Source organism: Microcaecilia unicolor, chromosome 6, assembly GCF_901765095.1.
Source record: "Microcaecilia unicolor chromosome 6, aMicUni1.1, whole genome shotgun sequence".
In the NCBI taxonomy this organism is placed as follows: domain Eukaryota; kingdom Metazoa; phylum Chordata; class Amphibia; order Gymnophiona; family Siphonopidae; genus Microcaecilia; species Microcaecilia unicolor.
This window is the reverse complement of record NC_044036.1, coordinates 192,950,686-192,967,475: the sequence shown is the minus strand read 5'-3', so window position 1 is coordinate 192,967,475 and position 16,790 is coordinate 192,950,686. Positions and strand designations below refer to the sequence as shown.

The 16,790-nt window shown below is 47.5% G+C and overlaps 1 protein-coding gene across 1 annotated transcript in view; it reads right to left on the bottom strand.

Annotated features, from left to right (window-relative positions):
* Window positions 1-16,790, bottom strand: part of SEMA3B (semaphorin 3B) — a 229,508-nt gene that overhangs the window by 103,397 nt on the left and 109,321 nt on the right. The window contains 1 exon segment of the mRNA XM_030205932.1: window positions 7,697-7,709. Within this exon segment, the coding sequence (XP_030061792.1) occupies window positions 7,697-7,709 (13 nt within the window).

Here is a 16,790-nt window from a genome sequence, read left to right as displayed (position 1 = left end):
ATGTACTTATGGCTGGGGTAAACTAATGGGATGGGGGCATAAGGCTGAAGGTTGGCCTAGGGTAACTAATACTCTTGCACTATAGCATAGACTGAGGGAGCCCCTCCCCCCTCTATCTCTGATCCTTGCGCAGACCAAGAAAGTTTCTCTTCCCACGTACGACACTAGCTCAGACTCTTCCTACCCCACTCCAGCAGATCACCCTATCTCCAAATTAAGGAAGAACTGATGTAAAACAAAAAGGCAGATCGTCCGTGCTGTGTGGTCATTTGTACTGCTGTACGTGAGAGAGGAAAGGATGGTCATGTGTGCTACTCAGCATTGCTGTATTATGTAAGGATGGATTATTACAGGATTTCCAGAAAACCATGAGTGACTTTTGATCAAAACTGAAATTTCAATGCTGTTTCTTAGCAGAGGGCAGCCTGAGGTCTTTCTGTTTCGATAGGAGTTTTATAATAGGAACATGGATCCATGTTTCTTAATTAAGCAACAGCTTTTCTGACTTTTCTGTGGCATGTGGGATTTCACAAGCAGTGTCTGACAAGTTACCACGCTTGGCCTATGAGAGGCATTTCCGGGAAAGTTACACAATAGTATAGAACTATAATCAATGTGACCACTTATTGTTAGGATTTAGATCAGACCTTTTCAGTAATAGCTCAAGATGAATTACATTCAGGTACACTAGGTATTTCCCTGTCCCCGGAGGGCTTACAATGTAAGTGGCCTTTTTACCAATCTGCGGTAAAAAGTGGCCATAACCAACTCACTAAGGCCATTTTTACCGCCAGGGTAAAATGGACAGTTTTTCTACTTTCCCCCATTAATGGCCATGCGCTAATTTTCCCATTAGCGCATGAGCCCCTACCACTCATGTGCTAACCAATTAGCACAGAACACACCCACTCTCCACCCCAGCATTTAAAAAAAGTGGGGTTTTTTTTAGAACATGGGTTGCATGGTGGGGCCCAGGGCAGAAATTAAGGAGGAGGCCCCTGATCCCCCTCCCCCCAATCTCCCCACCTGCATTGCTACTATGTAGTCCGGGCATCTTTTCCCCTTCTTCCTACCACAGTCCGTCTCCCTCCCCTCCCCTCACCTTGTGGTCTTCTTTAAAATTTTGATTTCAGAGGGGCCCCGGCGTGGTAGCCATCCTCACAAGCTGCCTCCGGCATGGCTGCCATGCCGGGCCCCTCTAAGAAGGGAAATACATTTTTAAAGAAGATTGGGAAGGGAGGAGGAGACGGACTGTGGTGGAGAGAAGGGGAAGAGATGCCTGGACTGTGGGGCCCCCTAGAGCTGTGGAGCCCAGGGCAGCTGCCCTGTTTGTCCCCCCCCCCCCTTCCCCCAATGCCAGCCCTACCTATGGTAAGCCTTTTTTTTTTTTTTTGCTGTGATAAATATGCGTTAGTGTTTATCACAGCTTAGTAAAAAAAAACCCTGTTTGTATCTGAGGCAATGGAAGATTAAGTGATTTATCCAAGATTGCAAAGATCAGCAGTGGATTTGAGCCCTGGCTTCCCTGGTTCTCAGCCCACTGCTCTAACCATCAGGCTACTCCTCTACTCTACACACAATTGCATGTTGGTTGCTACTCATGCGTGTACTTTCCAAACTGAGGGAAACCCCAAATTACAAAGTATTTCATAATATATGCCTTGAAAATTGCATCCACGCGGGCTGTTGATTGTAATTGGTTATTTACACCGGAAGTAAACAAAGCCATGGGATCTGATGAGATACATCCCTGGAGACTGAGGGAGCCAAAGAGATATTAGCTGAGTTCTTTAAAAGTTGTGTTTAATAAAGCCTTGGAAACAGTGGACATTCCGTGGGATTGGAGAAAGGCTGAGGTGGACCCCCTTCACTAAGTGGAATAAGAGAAGTCTATCCTCGATATGTGTATGGGGTGGGGAAGTGTGTGTGTGTGTGTGGGGGGGGGGGGGGGGGGGGGAGAGATAATGGACCCGCTGCTGAAGGAAAGGATAGTGAACTTTCTACAATCTAATGGGATGCAAGATCTGAGGCGACATGGCTTCACCAAAGGTAGATTGTGCCAAATGAATCTGATTGATTTCTTTGACTGGGTGACAGAAGAACTGGATTGAGGACATGTGCTGGATGTGGTCTACTTAAATTTCAGCAAAGCCTTTGATACAGTTCCTCATAGGTTAGGCTCATGAATAAATTGAGCAAACTGAGAATGGGATCAGAAGTTGGTTGACTGACTCGTAACAAAAGGTGGTGGTAACTGGAATTTGCTCAGAAGAAAGGTAAGTAGTGGAATGCCTCAGGGATCTGTCCTAGGACCGATTCGGTTCAATATTTGTGTGAGCGTTATTGCTGAAGGGCTAGAAGGAAAAGTATGCCCACAGTCCAGACTGGAATTGGAACGGACGCATATGATGGACTCCTCTGATGGGCAGCAGACCAGGACTAGGGCTAGCATGCAGACAGTCATGGCCAGGGTCTTGGATACCAAGAGAAAGCAAGTTTTACTCTGAAGAAGTGGGCCGCATCACCTCAGATCAGTGGGTGCTAGAGCTGGTAAATCAGGGTTATGCCCTGGAGCTGGCTCATCATCCCATCCTGTATCTCAAAGGAGTGACTGCCTATCTCCAAGTGCAGCACTTTTAAATAGAGCCTCTCTGCTAGGTGATAGCCTTGGTTCAGCAAGGCAAGTTTCTGACCTCCTTGTATCTCATGGAGGCCAACCTGCATATTCCCATCATGGACCATCACAGGCGGTATCTCCACTTTTGAGTGCTAGAATGCCATTATGTTTTGAGCTCTCCCATTTGGTTTGGCCATGCTCCCTGCACCTGTTCCAAGGTGATAGTGATGGTGACATTGCATTTGTGTTGCCAGGGAATTTGAGTTCATCCTTAGCAGGACAATTGGCTGATCCACACTGAACAGGAGTAGAAGGCCAACTTGGTAACCTCTCAGGCCATTTCTCTTCTGGATTCTCTGGGCTGAGTAGTAAATCAACTCAAATCATCTGGTTCCTACAAGTCCCACAGGACCGGGCAGCCCAGAATTGTGGGATTATCTGTAGCTCCTGGGCTCCGTGGCAGCAGCTCTGGAGCCCAGGAGTTGCAGATAATGTGGGCCCAGGTACACATGCAGACCCTTTAGTCTGCCCTCTTGTCTCATGGGCCCTGATCGCTCAAGACTTTGCCAGTTGCCACACCTGACCAGGGCCAAGGCCAGGTCCAATCTGGCCTGGCAGGTAATGCCAATGCCAAGATAGAGCGTTTTTCAGCTGCTAAAGGGAGCGGGCCTCACAGGGGATAGATGACCTGGTGCAGCCCTGACTGTCAGAGGAGCCCTTGTATGTTTTTCCATCATGGCCTTTGATAGACCGACTCCTGCGTAGGATTGCACAGCATCCTCACTTAGTGTTCCTGATGGCTCCGGACTGGTCTTGTGGACTGTGGTATGCAGACTTGGTGTGGCTGTTGGTGGCCAATCCAGTTCCCATGTCCAGAGGCTGCGGTATCCTATGACACGAACTGTGGAATGGAAGACCTAGATTCCTTCTGGTTTACACTTTGGCCTTTGAGAGGAGACACTTAATGAGGTAAGGTTTTTTTCTCCCCTGTTGTTATTTCTATGTTGCTCCAGTCCTGCAAGTCCTTCACAGGACACTGGGTTTGATGGACCTTCGGTCTGTCCCAGTATGGCAACACGTATGTACTTATGTAAGTAATTGAAACACCATGACATTGCTGTTGGATTGTAGTTGAGGATATGATGTGGAGCAGAGGCCTAGTGGCTAGAACACATCTTTATACCTAGAGGTGCGTGGTTCAATTCCCACTGCTGCCCCTTGTGATCTTGGGCAAGTCACTTAACCCACAGAAGACTCGTGAATAAGCTGAAAGGGTTGAACTTAGGACCGAAAGTGGTGAACTGGATAAGAAACTGGTTGACCAACAGGTGGCAGAGGGTGGTGGTAAATGGAATCCACTTGGAAGAAAGGAAGGTGAGCAGTGGAGTTCCTCAGGGGTCGGTGCTGGGGCCTATTCTGTTTAATATATTTGTGGGAGATATTGCTGAAGGGTTGGAAGGAAAGGTGTGCCTTTTTGCGGATGACACGAAAATAGCCAATAGAGTGGATACCCTGGAGGGAGTAGAAGAATGGTCGAGGGTCTGGACTCTAATCCCGATTTTAGGGAGTAGTGTAGACTACCGTTATAATTTTAGTCACTGTCACGGATGGGGATCCCCACAGGATGTCTGATTCATCAGTGACTCCTTGCACTCCTAGACAAGCTAAGTACAAGTTCATTCTTATCATCAGAAAAACGAAATGTTTTTGAATATGGTGGTGATATGGTAGGGAGGAAGGAGTGCGATGATGTCTTAAGGGAGTCAGCAGTAACATACTGCAAGAGAGTTCTGTGAATGCGACCCCACCTACTGAGCACTATTAGCAATAAAAAAAAAATATTTATCACACTCACAATGCACTTTTGATTTTTTACTTTTTATTCTAGTGGACTAGTTTCTTTGTATGATTCTTAGTTAAAATTTAATGTCAAGAAGTGTAGAGTGATGCACTTGGGGTGCGGAAACCCAAAAGAGAGATACCGAATAGGAGGGGAGAGATTAGTAAGCTCGACTCAGGAAAGAGACCTTGGCGTCTTGGTGTCTGAGGATCTAAAGGTGAAGAAACAATGCGACAAGGTGACAGCCATGGCCAGAAGGATGCTAGGCTGTATAGAGAGGGGCATAACCAGAAGAAAGGAGGTGTTGATGCCCCTCTACAAGTCATTGGTGAGGCCCCACTTGGAGTATTGTGTTCAGTTTTGGAGGCCGTATCTTGCTAAAGATGTAAAAAGACTGAAAGCAGTGCAAAGAAAAGCTACAAAAATGGTATGGGATTTGCGTTGCAAACCATACGAAGAGAGACTTGCTGACCTGAACATGTATACCTTAGAGGAAAGGAGAAACAGGGGTGACGTGATACAGACATTCAAATATTTGAAAGGTATTAATTTTAAATGAACCTTTTTCGGAGACGGGAAAGCAGTAGAACTAGAGGACATGAACTGAGGATGAAGGGGGGCAGACTCAGGACTAATGTCAGGAAGTACTGTTTCACGGAAAGGGTGGTGGATATGTTGAATACCCTCCCGCGGGAGGTGGTGGAGATGAAAACGGTAATGGAATTCAAACATGCGTGGGATAAACACAAAGGAATCCTGTTTAGAAGGAATGGTTCCGCGGAATCTTAGCGGAGATTGGGTGGCGACGCTGGTAATTGGGAAACAAAATGGGAGCTGGGTAGACTTCTACGGTCTATGCCCTGATTGTGACTGAATAGATAGGGATGGGATGGAGTGTAACTTTTAAGGGGCTTCAACGTTAGCTCCAGAATTTGGTACAAGAACAGTACTGGGCAGACTACTACGGTCTGTGCCCTGAGAAAGGCAAGGACAAATCAAACTCGGGTATGCATATAAAGTATCACACACCATGTAAATGAGTTTACCTTGTTGGGCAGACAGGATGGACCGTACAGGTCTTATCTGCCGTCATTTACTATGTTACTATCAGGCTTATTTTCAAAAGAGAAGGGCGCCCATCTTTCGACATAAATCGGGAGATGGGCGTCCTTCTACCAGGGTCTCCCAAATCGGCATAATCGAAAGCCGATTTTGGGCGTCCTCAACTGCTTTCCTTTGCAGGGAAGACCAAAGTTCATGGGGGCATGTCGGAAGTGTAGCGAAGGCGGGACTGGGGCATGCCTAACACGTGGGCGACCCTGACCGATAATGGAAAAAAGAAGGGTGTCCCTGATGAGCACTTGGGCGACCTTACTTGTCAATTTTTTCTTACAACCAAGCCTCAAAAAGGTGCCCGAACTGACCAGATGACCACCGGAGAGAATCGGGATGACCTCCCCTTATTCCCCCAGTGGTCACCAACCCTCTCCCACCCAAAAAAAATTGTTTTAATATTTTTTGCCAGCCTCTATGCCAGCCTCAAAAGTCATACCAACTCCATGACAGCAGTATGCAGGTCCCAGGAGCAGTTTTAGTGGGTGCAGTGCACTTCAGGTAGGCGGACCCAGGCCCATCTCCCCCCCCTACCTGTTACAGTTGTGGTGGTAAATGTGAGCCCTTCAAAACCCACCAGAACCTCACTGTACCCACATGTAGGTGCCCCCCTTCACCCCTTAGAGCTATGGTAGTGGTGTACAGTTGTGGGGAGTGGGTGTTAGGGGGGGTTGGGGGGCTCAGAACACAAGGTAAGGGAGCTATGCACCTGGAAGCAATTTCTGAAGTCCACTGCAGTGCCCCCTAGGGTGCCCGGTTGGTGTCCTGGCATCAGGGGAACCAGTGCACTACGAATGCTGGCTCTTCCCACGACCAAATGCCTTGGATTTGGTCGTTTCTGAGACGGGCGTCCTTGGTTTCCATTATCGCTGAAAACCGGGGACAACCATCTCTAAGGTCGACCTAAATGTTGAGATATGGGCATCCCCGACCGTATTATCGAAACGAAAGTTGGACACCCATCTTGTTTCGATAATACGGGTTTCCTTGCGAGGACGTCCTCAGGAAAACTTGGGCACCCCGTTCGATTATGCCCCTCCACGTTATCCTCCGTTGCCTCAGGTACAAAACTTAGATTGTGAGCCCTGCAGGGACAGGGAAATACCCAGTGTACCTGAATGTAACTCACCTTGAGCTACTACTGAAAAAGGTGTGAGCAAAATCAAAATAAATATATGTTTTATTGTAATCTAATGTGCCAAGAGGAAACTCAAAGCACTGCCCTACACTGCCACTACTGGGAGAGAGTGGAACTGCGGGAGCTCCGAGTTCTCCCTCTGGCAGTATCCCTGCACCACCTATTCCCTATAGTCACTGTGTTGATTTACTTAAATACATAAGTTTGCCATACTAGGCCCATCAAGCCCAGCATCCTGTTTCCAATATGAAACACATAACACCCCTATCCTTTTGCCCCTGGTTCTCGCCCAGGCATGTTCAGCCCATCTGTAATATCCATTAATGGAGCCCCCATGGGCCTGGGACTAAGACCCTGACATCTGATAGGCAATGTTTGCATTTAGAGGAAAGCAAAAATTGAGGCATAATGAAAACATTGAAATAAGAAAGAGGCAGGGAGGAGGCTTGAGTGCGTTCACTCTGTGCCTGGATTACACATCCTTGTCCAGAGGGGATGGGTTCAAAATGTAGCAGCTGTGGCTTATGGATTACTATATTGATGTGACAGAGCCAGATGGTCTCTATCAATCTTGTGATGTATAGAGAAAGAAAAATTCAACCAGGAAGTGAACTTCTACTAATCATCAGCCTCCCTTAGCCTACAAACGGCCACCTGCTCCCGACAGAAACAATGAAAACTACCACAGCTTGCCCTACGCTCATGGTAAGGCCAGTAATACCTCCCTTGCCCTGCTCCTGATAGGGAAGAGTTACCTGGGAAGGACAGTAATACCTCTCGCAGCTGGTGCCTCATAAGAACAGAGACACCTCCTGCTGCCTGCTCCTGATAGGAAAGGAGTTACCTCCCACTGCCTGTCATAAGAACATATGAGTACTACTACTACTACTACTTAACATTTCTAAAGCGCTACTAGGGTTACGCAGCGCTGTACAATTTAACATAGAAGGACAGTCCCTGCTCAAAGAGCTTACAATCTAAAGGTCACGTGAACAGTCAGTCTGATAGGGGCAGTCAAATTGGGGCAGTATGGATTTCCTGAAAGGTAAGAGTTAGGTGCCGAACGCAGCATTGAAGAGGTGGGCTTTAAGCAAAGACTTGAAGATGGGCAGGGAGGGGGCTTGGCGTAAGGGCTCGGGAAGGTTGTTCCAAGCATAGGGTGAGGCGACGCAGAATGAGCGGAGCCTGGAGTTGGCGGTGGTGGAGAAGGGTAATGAGAGGAGGGATCTGTCCTGTGAACGGAGGTTTCGGGTGGGAACAATACTAGCAATACTAGGTCAGACCAATGGTCCATCTAGCCCAGTATCCTGTTTTCCAAACAGTGGCCAAGCCAGGTCACAAGTACCTGGCAGAAACCCAAATCGTGCCAACACTCCATACTACAAATCCCAGGGCAAGCAGTTGCTTCCCATGTCTGCCTCAATAGCAGTCTATGGACTTTTCCTCCAGGAATTTGTCCAAACATTTTTAAAACCCAGATATGCTAACCGCTGTTAACACATCCTCCGGCAAAGAGTTCCAGATCTTAGCTATTCGTTGAGTGAAAAAATATTTCCTCCTATTTGTTTTAAAAGTATTTCCCTGTAACTTCCTCGAGTGTCTTTTTTTTTTGTACTTTTGGAAGGAGTAAAAAATCGATTTACTTCTACTCGTTCTACACCACTCAGGATTTTGTAGACCCAGTGCTTTTTTTTGTGCCGGTACGCACCGGTATGGCGTACTGGCACCTTTTTTTCTGAGGGCCAGCAGCTCCCCTACTTGTTACAGATGGACCGACAATAAAGAACGACAATGTGGATGCAGCAGCTCACAGGTTTGCTTGCTGTGTTTTGAGTGAACGGCAACGGCTGAGCAGGGGAGTGGAAACAGAGATTAATCAAATGTCTTCCTTACTTACAGTGGACTAGATAGGCTCACTTCCACTCCACTCTCTATTTACCGAAGTTGCAGCGGCGAACCGGCGGGCGGCGGCAGTAAAGGCAGCAAGCAGGCAGGCTTGCCTCCGTCCTTCGCTTCCCTGCCCTCTCAACACCCCTCCTTCCTCTGATGTCATTTCCTTTCCGCAAGGGCGGGACGCTGAGAGGGCAGGGAAGCAAAGCACGGAGGCAAGCCTGCCTGCTTGCTGCCTTTACTGCCGCCGCCCGCCAGTTCGCCGCTGCGACCGGTAAATAGAGAGTGGAGTGGAAGTAAGCCTATCTAGTCCACTGTAAGTAAGGAAGATATTTGATTAATCTCTGTTTACACTCCCCCGCTCAGCAGTCACTGTTCACTCAAAACACAGCAAGCAAACCTGTGAGCTGCTGCATCCACGTTGTCGTTCTTTATTATCGGTCCATCTTTAACAAGTAGAGGAGCTGCCGGCCCTCAGAAAAAAAGGTGCCGGTACGCTGTACCAGTGCGTGCTAGCACAAAAAAAAGCACTGATGCTGCTTATCCTAAAATTAAGTAGTGGATTTTCCCCAAGTCCATCTTAATAATGGCTTATGGACTTTTCTTTTAGGAAGTTATCCAAACCTTTTTTAAACCCTGCTAAGCTAATCACTTTTACTACATTCTCTGGCAACGAATTCCAGAGTTTAATTACAAGTTGATCTTTGAGTCCTTGATGTTAGTGTTATTTATTTATTTATTATTAGTTTTCAATATTACATTAATTTACCATAAATGCAATGAAATAACTGGAAATTAAGGGAATAAGTATTTCTTTTTTATGTTAAACAAGGTTAGGAAAATTCACCTCTAACTTAGTCCACAATAAAGAGACAAGATACAAGGAAATATCCAAAATCAAAGACTTATAAATCAAATCAATTAGAGCAGGGAGATGCCAACACTCGCAGCCAATTTGTCCAGCATATTTTTAACCTGTATGAGCATTCAGGGTAGAACCTCTTTCATCTTCCTTGGATATTATAAATTCCTGCAATTTCTTCGGATCAAAGAACATATAATTTATCGAATTGAAAGACACTAAACATCTACATACAAATTTTAATATATATGTACCACCCAAAGCAAGTATTCTTGGTTTTAACCCCAAGAATTCATGTCTTCTTTTTTGTGTGTCTTTAGTTAAATCAGGAAATATTTGGACCTTGGCACCAAAGAACATTGCATTCATATGTCTGAAATATAATTGAAAGATATTATTTCTGTCTGGTTCCAGTGCAAAAGTTACCAGAAGAGTTGTTCGTTCTGTTACTACCTCTAAAGAGCTCTCCAAAAATTCAGTTAGATTTAATTCAGGTTGAGGTTCCACGGTTGGAGTTCTAATTCCAGATATATATTGGGCTCTAACAATAGGTGGAAAACCCTCCATCGGAACTCCCAATATTTCTCCTACGTACCTTTTCAAGATTTCTATAGAAGGAATCAGAGGTGATTTAGGAAAATTGAGAAATCTTAAATTATTTCTCCTTCCATGGTTATCTAAATATTCCAGCTTCCTAGCCAGAATATCCCTCTCCTTAATAACTGTCACTGCAAAACTCTAATTTTAAAGTTCTCCTTCTAGTGATTCAGTTTTCTCCTCTTGTTCTTGAATTCTCCCAGACAGAAATTGTTGGGATTGTTTCAAATCAGAAACTTCTTCCTTAAATGAATTTGTTACCTGAAGAAGAGTTCAGTCCCTGAATAGTGTCCTACAGGACATCCATGGTTTCCCCCAATTCCCATGGAGGCAGCTCCCAGATTAGAGGGAGATGAGGGCTTGTTTGCCTGCATATTCCTTGTTGTCACCACTTCTGGGGTTGAGGTAGTGGCAGATCCTCCTCCAGCTGCTTGGGAGATCAACTCCATTTCGGGCGACTCACAGTGCTGCTCCTCTGCCAGCACCAAACTACTTCCTGGTCGCGGGGGAGCTGTGTTCGAGGGAGGGCTTAACGAAGCCCCTTCTATGCTGTGATCTGCCAGCGATAGCGCGGATCCAATCAAAGGGGGCGTCGGCATTTCCAGCGTCTGAACGCCGAACGTCTCCAGAGTCGTCTGTCAGAGAGTAGGGTTTCCTCCAGAGTTAGAGGAGGATTTTACCCTGGTTTTCCCTTTTCTTTTCCCCATGAAAAATCCGGGGAAAAGCTCTGCTTCATTAGACGCGTTGGTGGAGGGTCAGGAGCTCAGGTACACACAACTGCTCTAGACGCCATCTTGTCCCCTCCGTAAAAGTTCCGATGTTAGTGTTATTGTGGTACGGCAGGTTTGCTACATAGGTTCTGACTGCCTTTTCTGTAAGGTTTTGGAGGAATTTTGTTTTGGTGTCACCTCACTAACAACAGAAATGGGATATATTTTGTTTGCAGGCTGTAAGGGGAAACATCTTAGTTCTGCTCTGCACCCATTTTTAAGAGAACAAAGAGAAGCAGAGTTTATATTGAGATTCTGCCCCAAACTGTAGAGAGTCCAGATTTCACTCTCCTATAGAATAACTTTTTGAATAGTGCTATCAAATAATTTTAATTCTAGTTTTACAGAGGGGTTGAAACTAGTCAAGCCCTTGGACCTTTCTCATAGTATGTTAATATCTAGTTTATGAACACGGAGCTGTGCTGTGGGGGTGGGCATGATGTGTAGGATTGTCAGTTTGCCTTGCTTCCCTCCATATTTACCTTGTTCCTTCTGTTGCCACTTCCTCTCTACTCCCCTCCCCCCCCCCAAATATATTACTGTATAAAGATGTCAGTGAGCATATGGACATCTGGTGCTTTGCCACCCCTACAACTTTAACATGTGGTACTGGGAAAATGGCTGCCCAAAGGGACTTGCCTGCTCTGTATAGTCCTAAATCTGCCCCTTTACGTGGAAGTCTCAGTACTGGAATAACAGGGGCTGCTGTAGGGCAGGACTGAGCTGTGTGGGGTCCCGTGCCTGCAATAACTGGCTACAATATGCCTCTTTCTCTTTACTTACATCACACCCCAGGTAGCCACCAAGTAAACAGGGTGTCTTGTGTGCTGTCACTCTCTTGTCATCAGTTTTCTCTTTCACCCTTGGCCATTCAGAAAGATAAACATGCATTTTAATGTTTGTTTTTCTGACCTTCTGCCCTAACAAATCATCTGAGCATCCTGTTGAAAGCTATTGCTAGGAAGGCAGAAGAGATCACCCTAGCCAATCATGCCTGGAGACTGCAGACAGCTCGAGACTGGCTGTGCTGTCAGTGCAGTCCTTGCAGGTCAGTCTTTCTCATACCTCTGGCAGGAGCATCCCCAGGGATGATCATGCAGCCAAATCTGGAAGAACCCTTCAGTCAAATTAACAGTAATGCTTGAACGGAACAATGCATCTTGAGTAAATGAAGACCTGATGGTCATGCTTCCCAATCTTTTTGTGGCTGTGACCCCCTGATAATAGTGGTATGTGAAGTAGGTAACTATCATGAGAGAAGCCTCAGCAGTGACTTGTTTCACGTTGGAACCACCTCCTCACAACTCACTTATCTCATCGGCTTCAAACTTGTCTCATGACATTTCCATTTCCACCCTTTATTATCTCTATAAAACTTAATAAAATTTTTTTCTTTATCTTAAAGCAGTTCACTAATAATTTGAAGCAATATTGCCAATCACCTAGGACCAGCACCAATGTTCCATATTGCATCAGTGTCACAGTCCTATTAAAAACACCCTCACTTTTCAAGCGTCCATGAATATCTAAAATTAAGTTTTATAAAGATAATAAAAGGTGGAAATTTGAAAATGTTGTGAGATTAGTTTGAAGCCGATGATGAGATAAGTGAGTCATTGGGCAGTGATTTTGACGTGAAAGGCTTCTCTCACAATAGCTACTTAGTTCATGTACCATTATTAAAAGTTGATTTGCACTACGTTGTTTATAACATCTTTTGTACAAAAATACCCCTGCGTGATTAAGTGATTTGGGATATTTAAGGATTGGTTTGTGACCCCTTGATTGCGGCCAAATAAAATTGTCTGACCCCCCTCCCCCCAAAAGTGCAGAATAATGTCACGTGCGGAGAGCTCACCTAGGTCATGATCCCAAAGGCAGGTTCTGTGTCCCCATTTGGGGTCCAGACCCAAGGTTTGAGAAGCTCTGCTCTCGTGTTTCACTGGCACACCTTACTCCCAGGTGAATTCTACACAAGTACACATTGCAGAACTCGTGCTGGAGACTGGAGGCAGAAAATAGCTTTTCTCCAACCATACATAGTAACATAGTAAATGACAGCAGATAAAGACCAGTACGGTCTATCCAGTCTGCCCAACAAGATAAACTCATTTTACATGGTATGTGTTACTTTATATGTATACCCAAGTTTGATTTGTCCTTGCCTTTCTCAGGGCACAGACCATAGAAGTCTGCCCAGTACTGTTGTTGTACTAAGTTCTGAAGCTAACATCGAAGCCCCTTAAAATGTACACTCCAGCCCATCCCTATCTATTCAGTCACAATCAGGGCGTAGACCATAGAAGTCTGCCCAGCTCCCGTTTTGTTTCCCAATTACCGGCGTCGCCACCCAATCTCTGCTAAGATTCCATGAAACCATTTCTTCTAAATAAAATTCCTTTGTGTTTATCCCACGCATGTTTGAATTCCATTACCGTTTTCATCTCCATCACCTCCCACGGGAGGGCATTCCACATATCCACCACCCTTTCTGTGAAAAAATACTTCTGAGTTTGCCCCCCTTCAACCTCAATTCATGTCCTCTAGTTTTACCGCCTTCCCGTCTCCGAAAAAGGTTCATTTGCGGATTAATACCTTTCAAATATTTGAACGTCTGTATCACGTCACCCCTGTTTCTCCTTTCCTCCAAGGTAAACATGTTCAGGTCAGCAAGTCTCTCCTCGTATGGTTTGCAATGCAAATCCCATACCATTTTTGTAGCTTTTCTTTGCACCGCTTCCGATCTTTTTACATCTTTAGCAAGATATGGCCTCCAAAACTGAGCTGTATCTCCCTCCCCTCCTTGCCTCCAGCACACATCCACTGCCTTTCCTCACTTACCCTGTTCATCTGCTGCCCCTGATCATGCAATAAGAGAAGGAAGAAAGCAGCTACATTTTGGGCCACATCTTCCTCCTGGGCTGGCCTGGGCTCCACTGCGTTTTTGAACCACAAAAGACATCATACAGCTGTGCAGTTCAAATAAACAGTCAAACTCAGGCAAAGGAGGAGGAGGATGTGGCCCAAGGTATTTCTTGCTGCCTCCTCTTGCTGCATGATTGGGAGAAAGAGGAGCAGGAAGATGACCACAGGGTAAGCTGGAGAGTGTGTACTGTGGGCAGAAGAGGAAGAGGGAAGAAGGCCTGAAAAAGCTGAAGGATTGTGTCACTGGTGGAGGGGACCGGGGTGTGTTGGGAAAGTGAAAGGTGGAACAAGTTGGAGAATGTATACCATGAAGAGGGCCCAGAGAAAGCTGGGACAGTGTGCCACTAGGAGGGTGAAGCGAGAAGAGGGCTGTATGCTGAGCAACCTTCAGATGTGCTGCAGAGACGGGACCCACAGCAAACTGGGACTGTTTGCTATTGGCGGGAGTGGTGTGGGGGGGCCCGGATAATCTGGAAGCTGTTTGCTGAAGGAGTGGGGTGGGGCCTACAGCAAGATTTGGGGGGGGGGGGGGGGGAGAGCAAGCTGGAGGGTGTATGCTGCAGAGTGAGGCCTAGAGCGAGTTGGTGTGCCATGGAGGGATGGTGCAAATTAGAGGCTGCATGCCATTTGTGTGTGTGTGGAGGGAAGGGGGAGAGGCCTTGAGCAAGTTGGGAGTTTGCACCTGGAGAGATGGGGGAGATCTTGGGAAATGAAAGCTGATAACTGGAAATGAAAGGGAAGATAACTGTAGAGGTAAGAATAGACAAAAGAGGGGAACAGTCAGAGAAGAAAGGTAGAGGTGAGGGCTCTTTGGGTGTGTGTGTGGAGGGGGAGGGGGGAAGAGAGACAAAATAGAGAAAACTAGGAGGTGTCAGCCCTAAAGAAGGGGCATAAAAACCTGGGTGTTTAACCTGTCAGGTAAGGGGAAGGGGTTGAAGCTAATTTTGGGCAAGAGACAGCTGGGGAAGGTGGAGCCTGGAGATGGATATTGCTGGGGAAATGGTCAGACCTTATGATGGAGTGAATGTTGCACAACCTATATAATAATTCTCACCTCCAACATTCTGTCTTGCCTGGGACCATGGCTCCCGCGGAGGTCGTCTGCTAGGCTCCATAGATCAGACTGAGACATCACTGGCCGCATTATGACGTGATCCCGGGAGAAAAAACCCCCACCCAGCTCATCGAAACAAAGCGAAAAGCCTTGTGACTGGCTGCCGCCCTCCCGAACCTGCCGCGCTCACCAACCGTTCTGAAAAAACCTCGCAACTGACACTGCCGCCCTCCCGAACCGTGGCTCCTGGAGTTGCTGAGCTAGACTCCGTAGCCAGGATGACGTCACTAACAGCTGATTCCCAGGCAGGGGGAGGAGTAGGGAAACACGCTCCGTGTGTTTCCCTACTCCTCCCCCTGCCTGGGAATCAGCTGTCAGTGCGCCACTCCCTGCCACTTTGGAGCATTTGGCAGGGAGCGGCACATCAAAAAACTACAAGCATGGCACCACAGAACCCCCCCCCCCCCCGGCGCATCACCCAAGCCCCCCCCCCCCGAAGCACATCAAACACCCCCCGCCCGAAGCACATCAACACACACACACACCCCGGCGCATCAAACCCCATCACCACACGCAGATGCCAGTAGCAGAGGCGTATCTGGACTCCGGCGGTAGGGGGGGCCAGAGCCAGAGGGAGGGGGCACATTTTAGCCCCCCCCCCACCGCCACCACCAACCACTCTCTCCACCCCCCTCCCGCCGCCAACCCTCCCCCGCTGCCGTCACTTACCTTTGCTAGCGGGGGACCCCAACCCCCCGCCAGCCGAGTTCCTCTCTTCCGTTGCAGGCTGCAATTTGCAAAGCTTCCTGTTCTGAGTCTGACGTCCTGCACGTACAACGTGCAGGACGTCAGACTCAGAAGAACAGGAAGCTTTGCAACTTGCAGCCTGCTGCAACGGAAGAGAGGACCTCGGTTGGCAGGGGTTGGGGTCCCCCGCCAGCAAAGATCGGCGACGGGTTGGCGGCGGTAGGGGGGTCCAGGCCAAAATCTGCGGGAGCCCAGGCCCCTGTGGCCCCACACAGATACGCCCCTGGCCAGTAGTAATGCTGTCCGGCCGCTGCTGCTTCTCCTGATGAGCAGCAGCGGCCGCTACAAAAGAAAAGAAGCGAAAAATGTTTTAAAACCCAGCCCAAATCATTCACAAAAGCCCGAGTCTTACAATGCAGTCTCTGCAGTTGCTCCTCCTCTCGCCTTCACGTCACTGCCCCTGGAGTAAGACCCCGGAGGAGCGCAGTGACGTGACAGGCGAGAGGAGGAGCGGCTGCAGAGACTGCGTTGTAAGACTGGCATTTGCGAATGATTTGGGCTAGGTTTAAAAACATTTATCGTTTCTTTTCTTTTTGTAGCAGTCGCTGCTGCTCAACAGGGGAAGCAGCAGCGGCCGGACACCGTTACCACTGGCAGCTGCGGGTGACGAGGGGGTTTGATGCGCCGGGGGGGGGGGGGGGGGTCGCTGGACATGGGTAGCTGCAGGGGGAGAGGAGAGTCGCTGGACATGGATGGCTGGAGGCGGGCCAGGGGAGAGGGAGGTGGGGAGGGGGTCCTGAGACCAGAGAGGTGGGGGTGGGGAGGGGGGCTCTGCGAGAGGGGGGGTGGGGGCTCACACTCACTCACTGTCTCTCACATACACTCTCTCTGACACACTCCCTGTCTATCACACTCTCTCTCTGTCACACACACACACACACAGTCTCACACACACAGACACTTTGTCTCTTACACACTCTCTCTCTTACACAAACACACACACACACACACGCTGTCTCTCTCTCTCATTCTCTCTATGACACACACACTCCATCTCTCACACATACACACTCCGAGGAAAACCTTGCTAGCGCCCGTTTCATTTGTGTCAGAAACGGGCCTTTTTTACTAGTTAATAATAATGACAACAACTAAATTACATAGAATTTGGCAGTTTTAAAACAGTGTGCAGATTTTTCAAAATGTTTGCACCAAATGTAGCTTTCTCTTTCTTTTT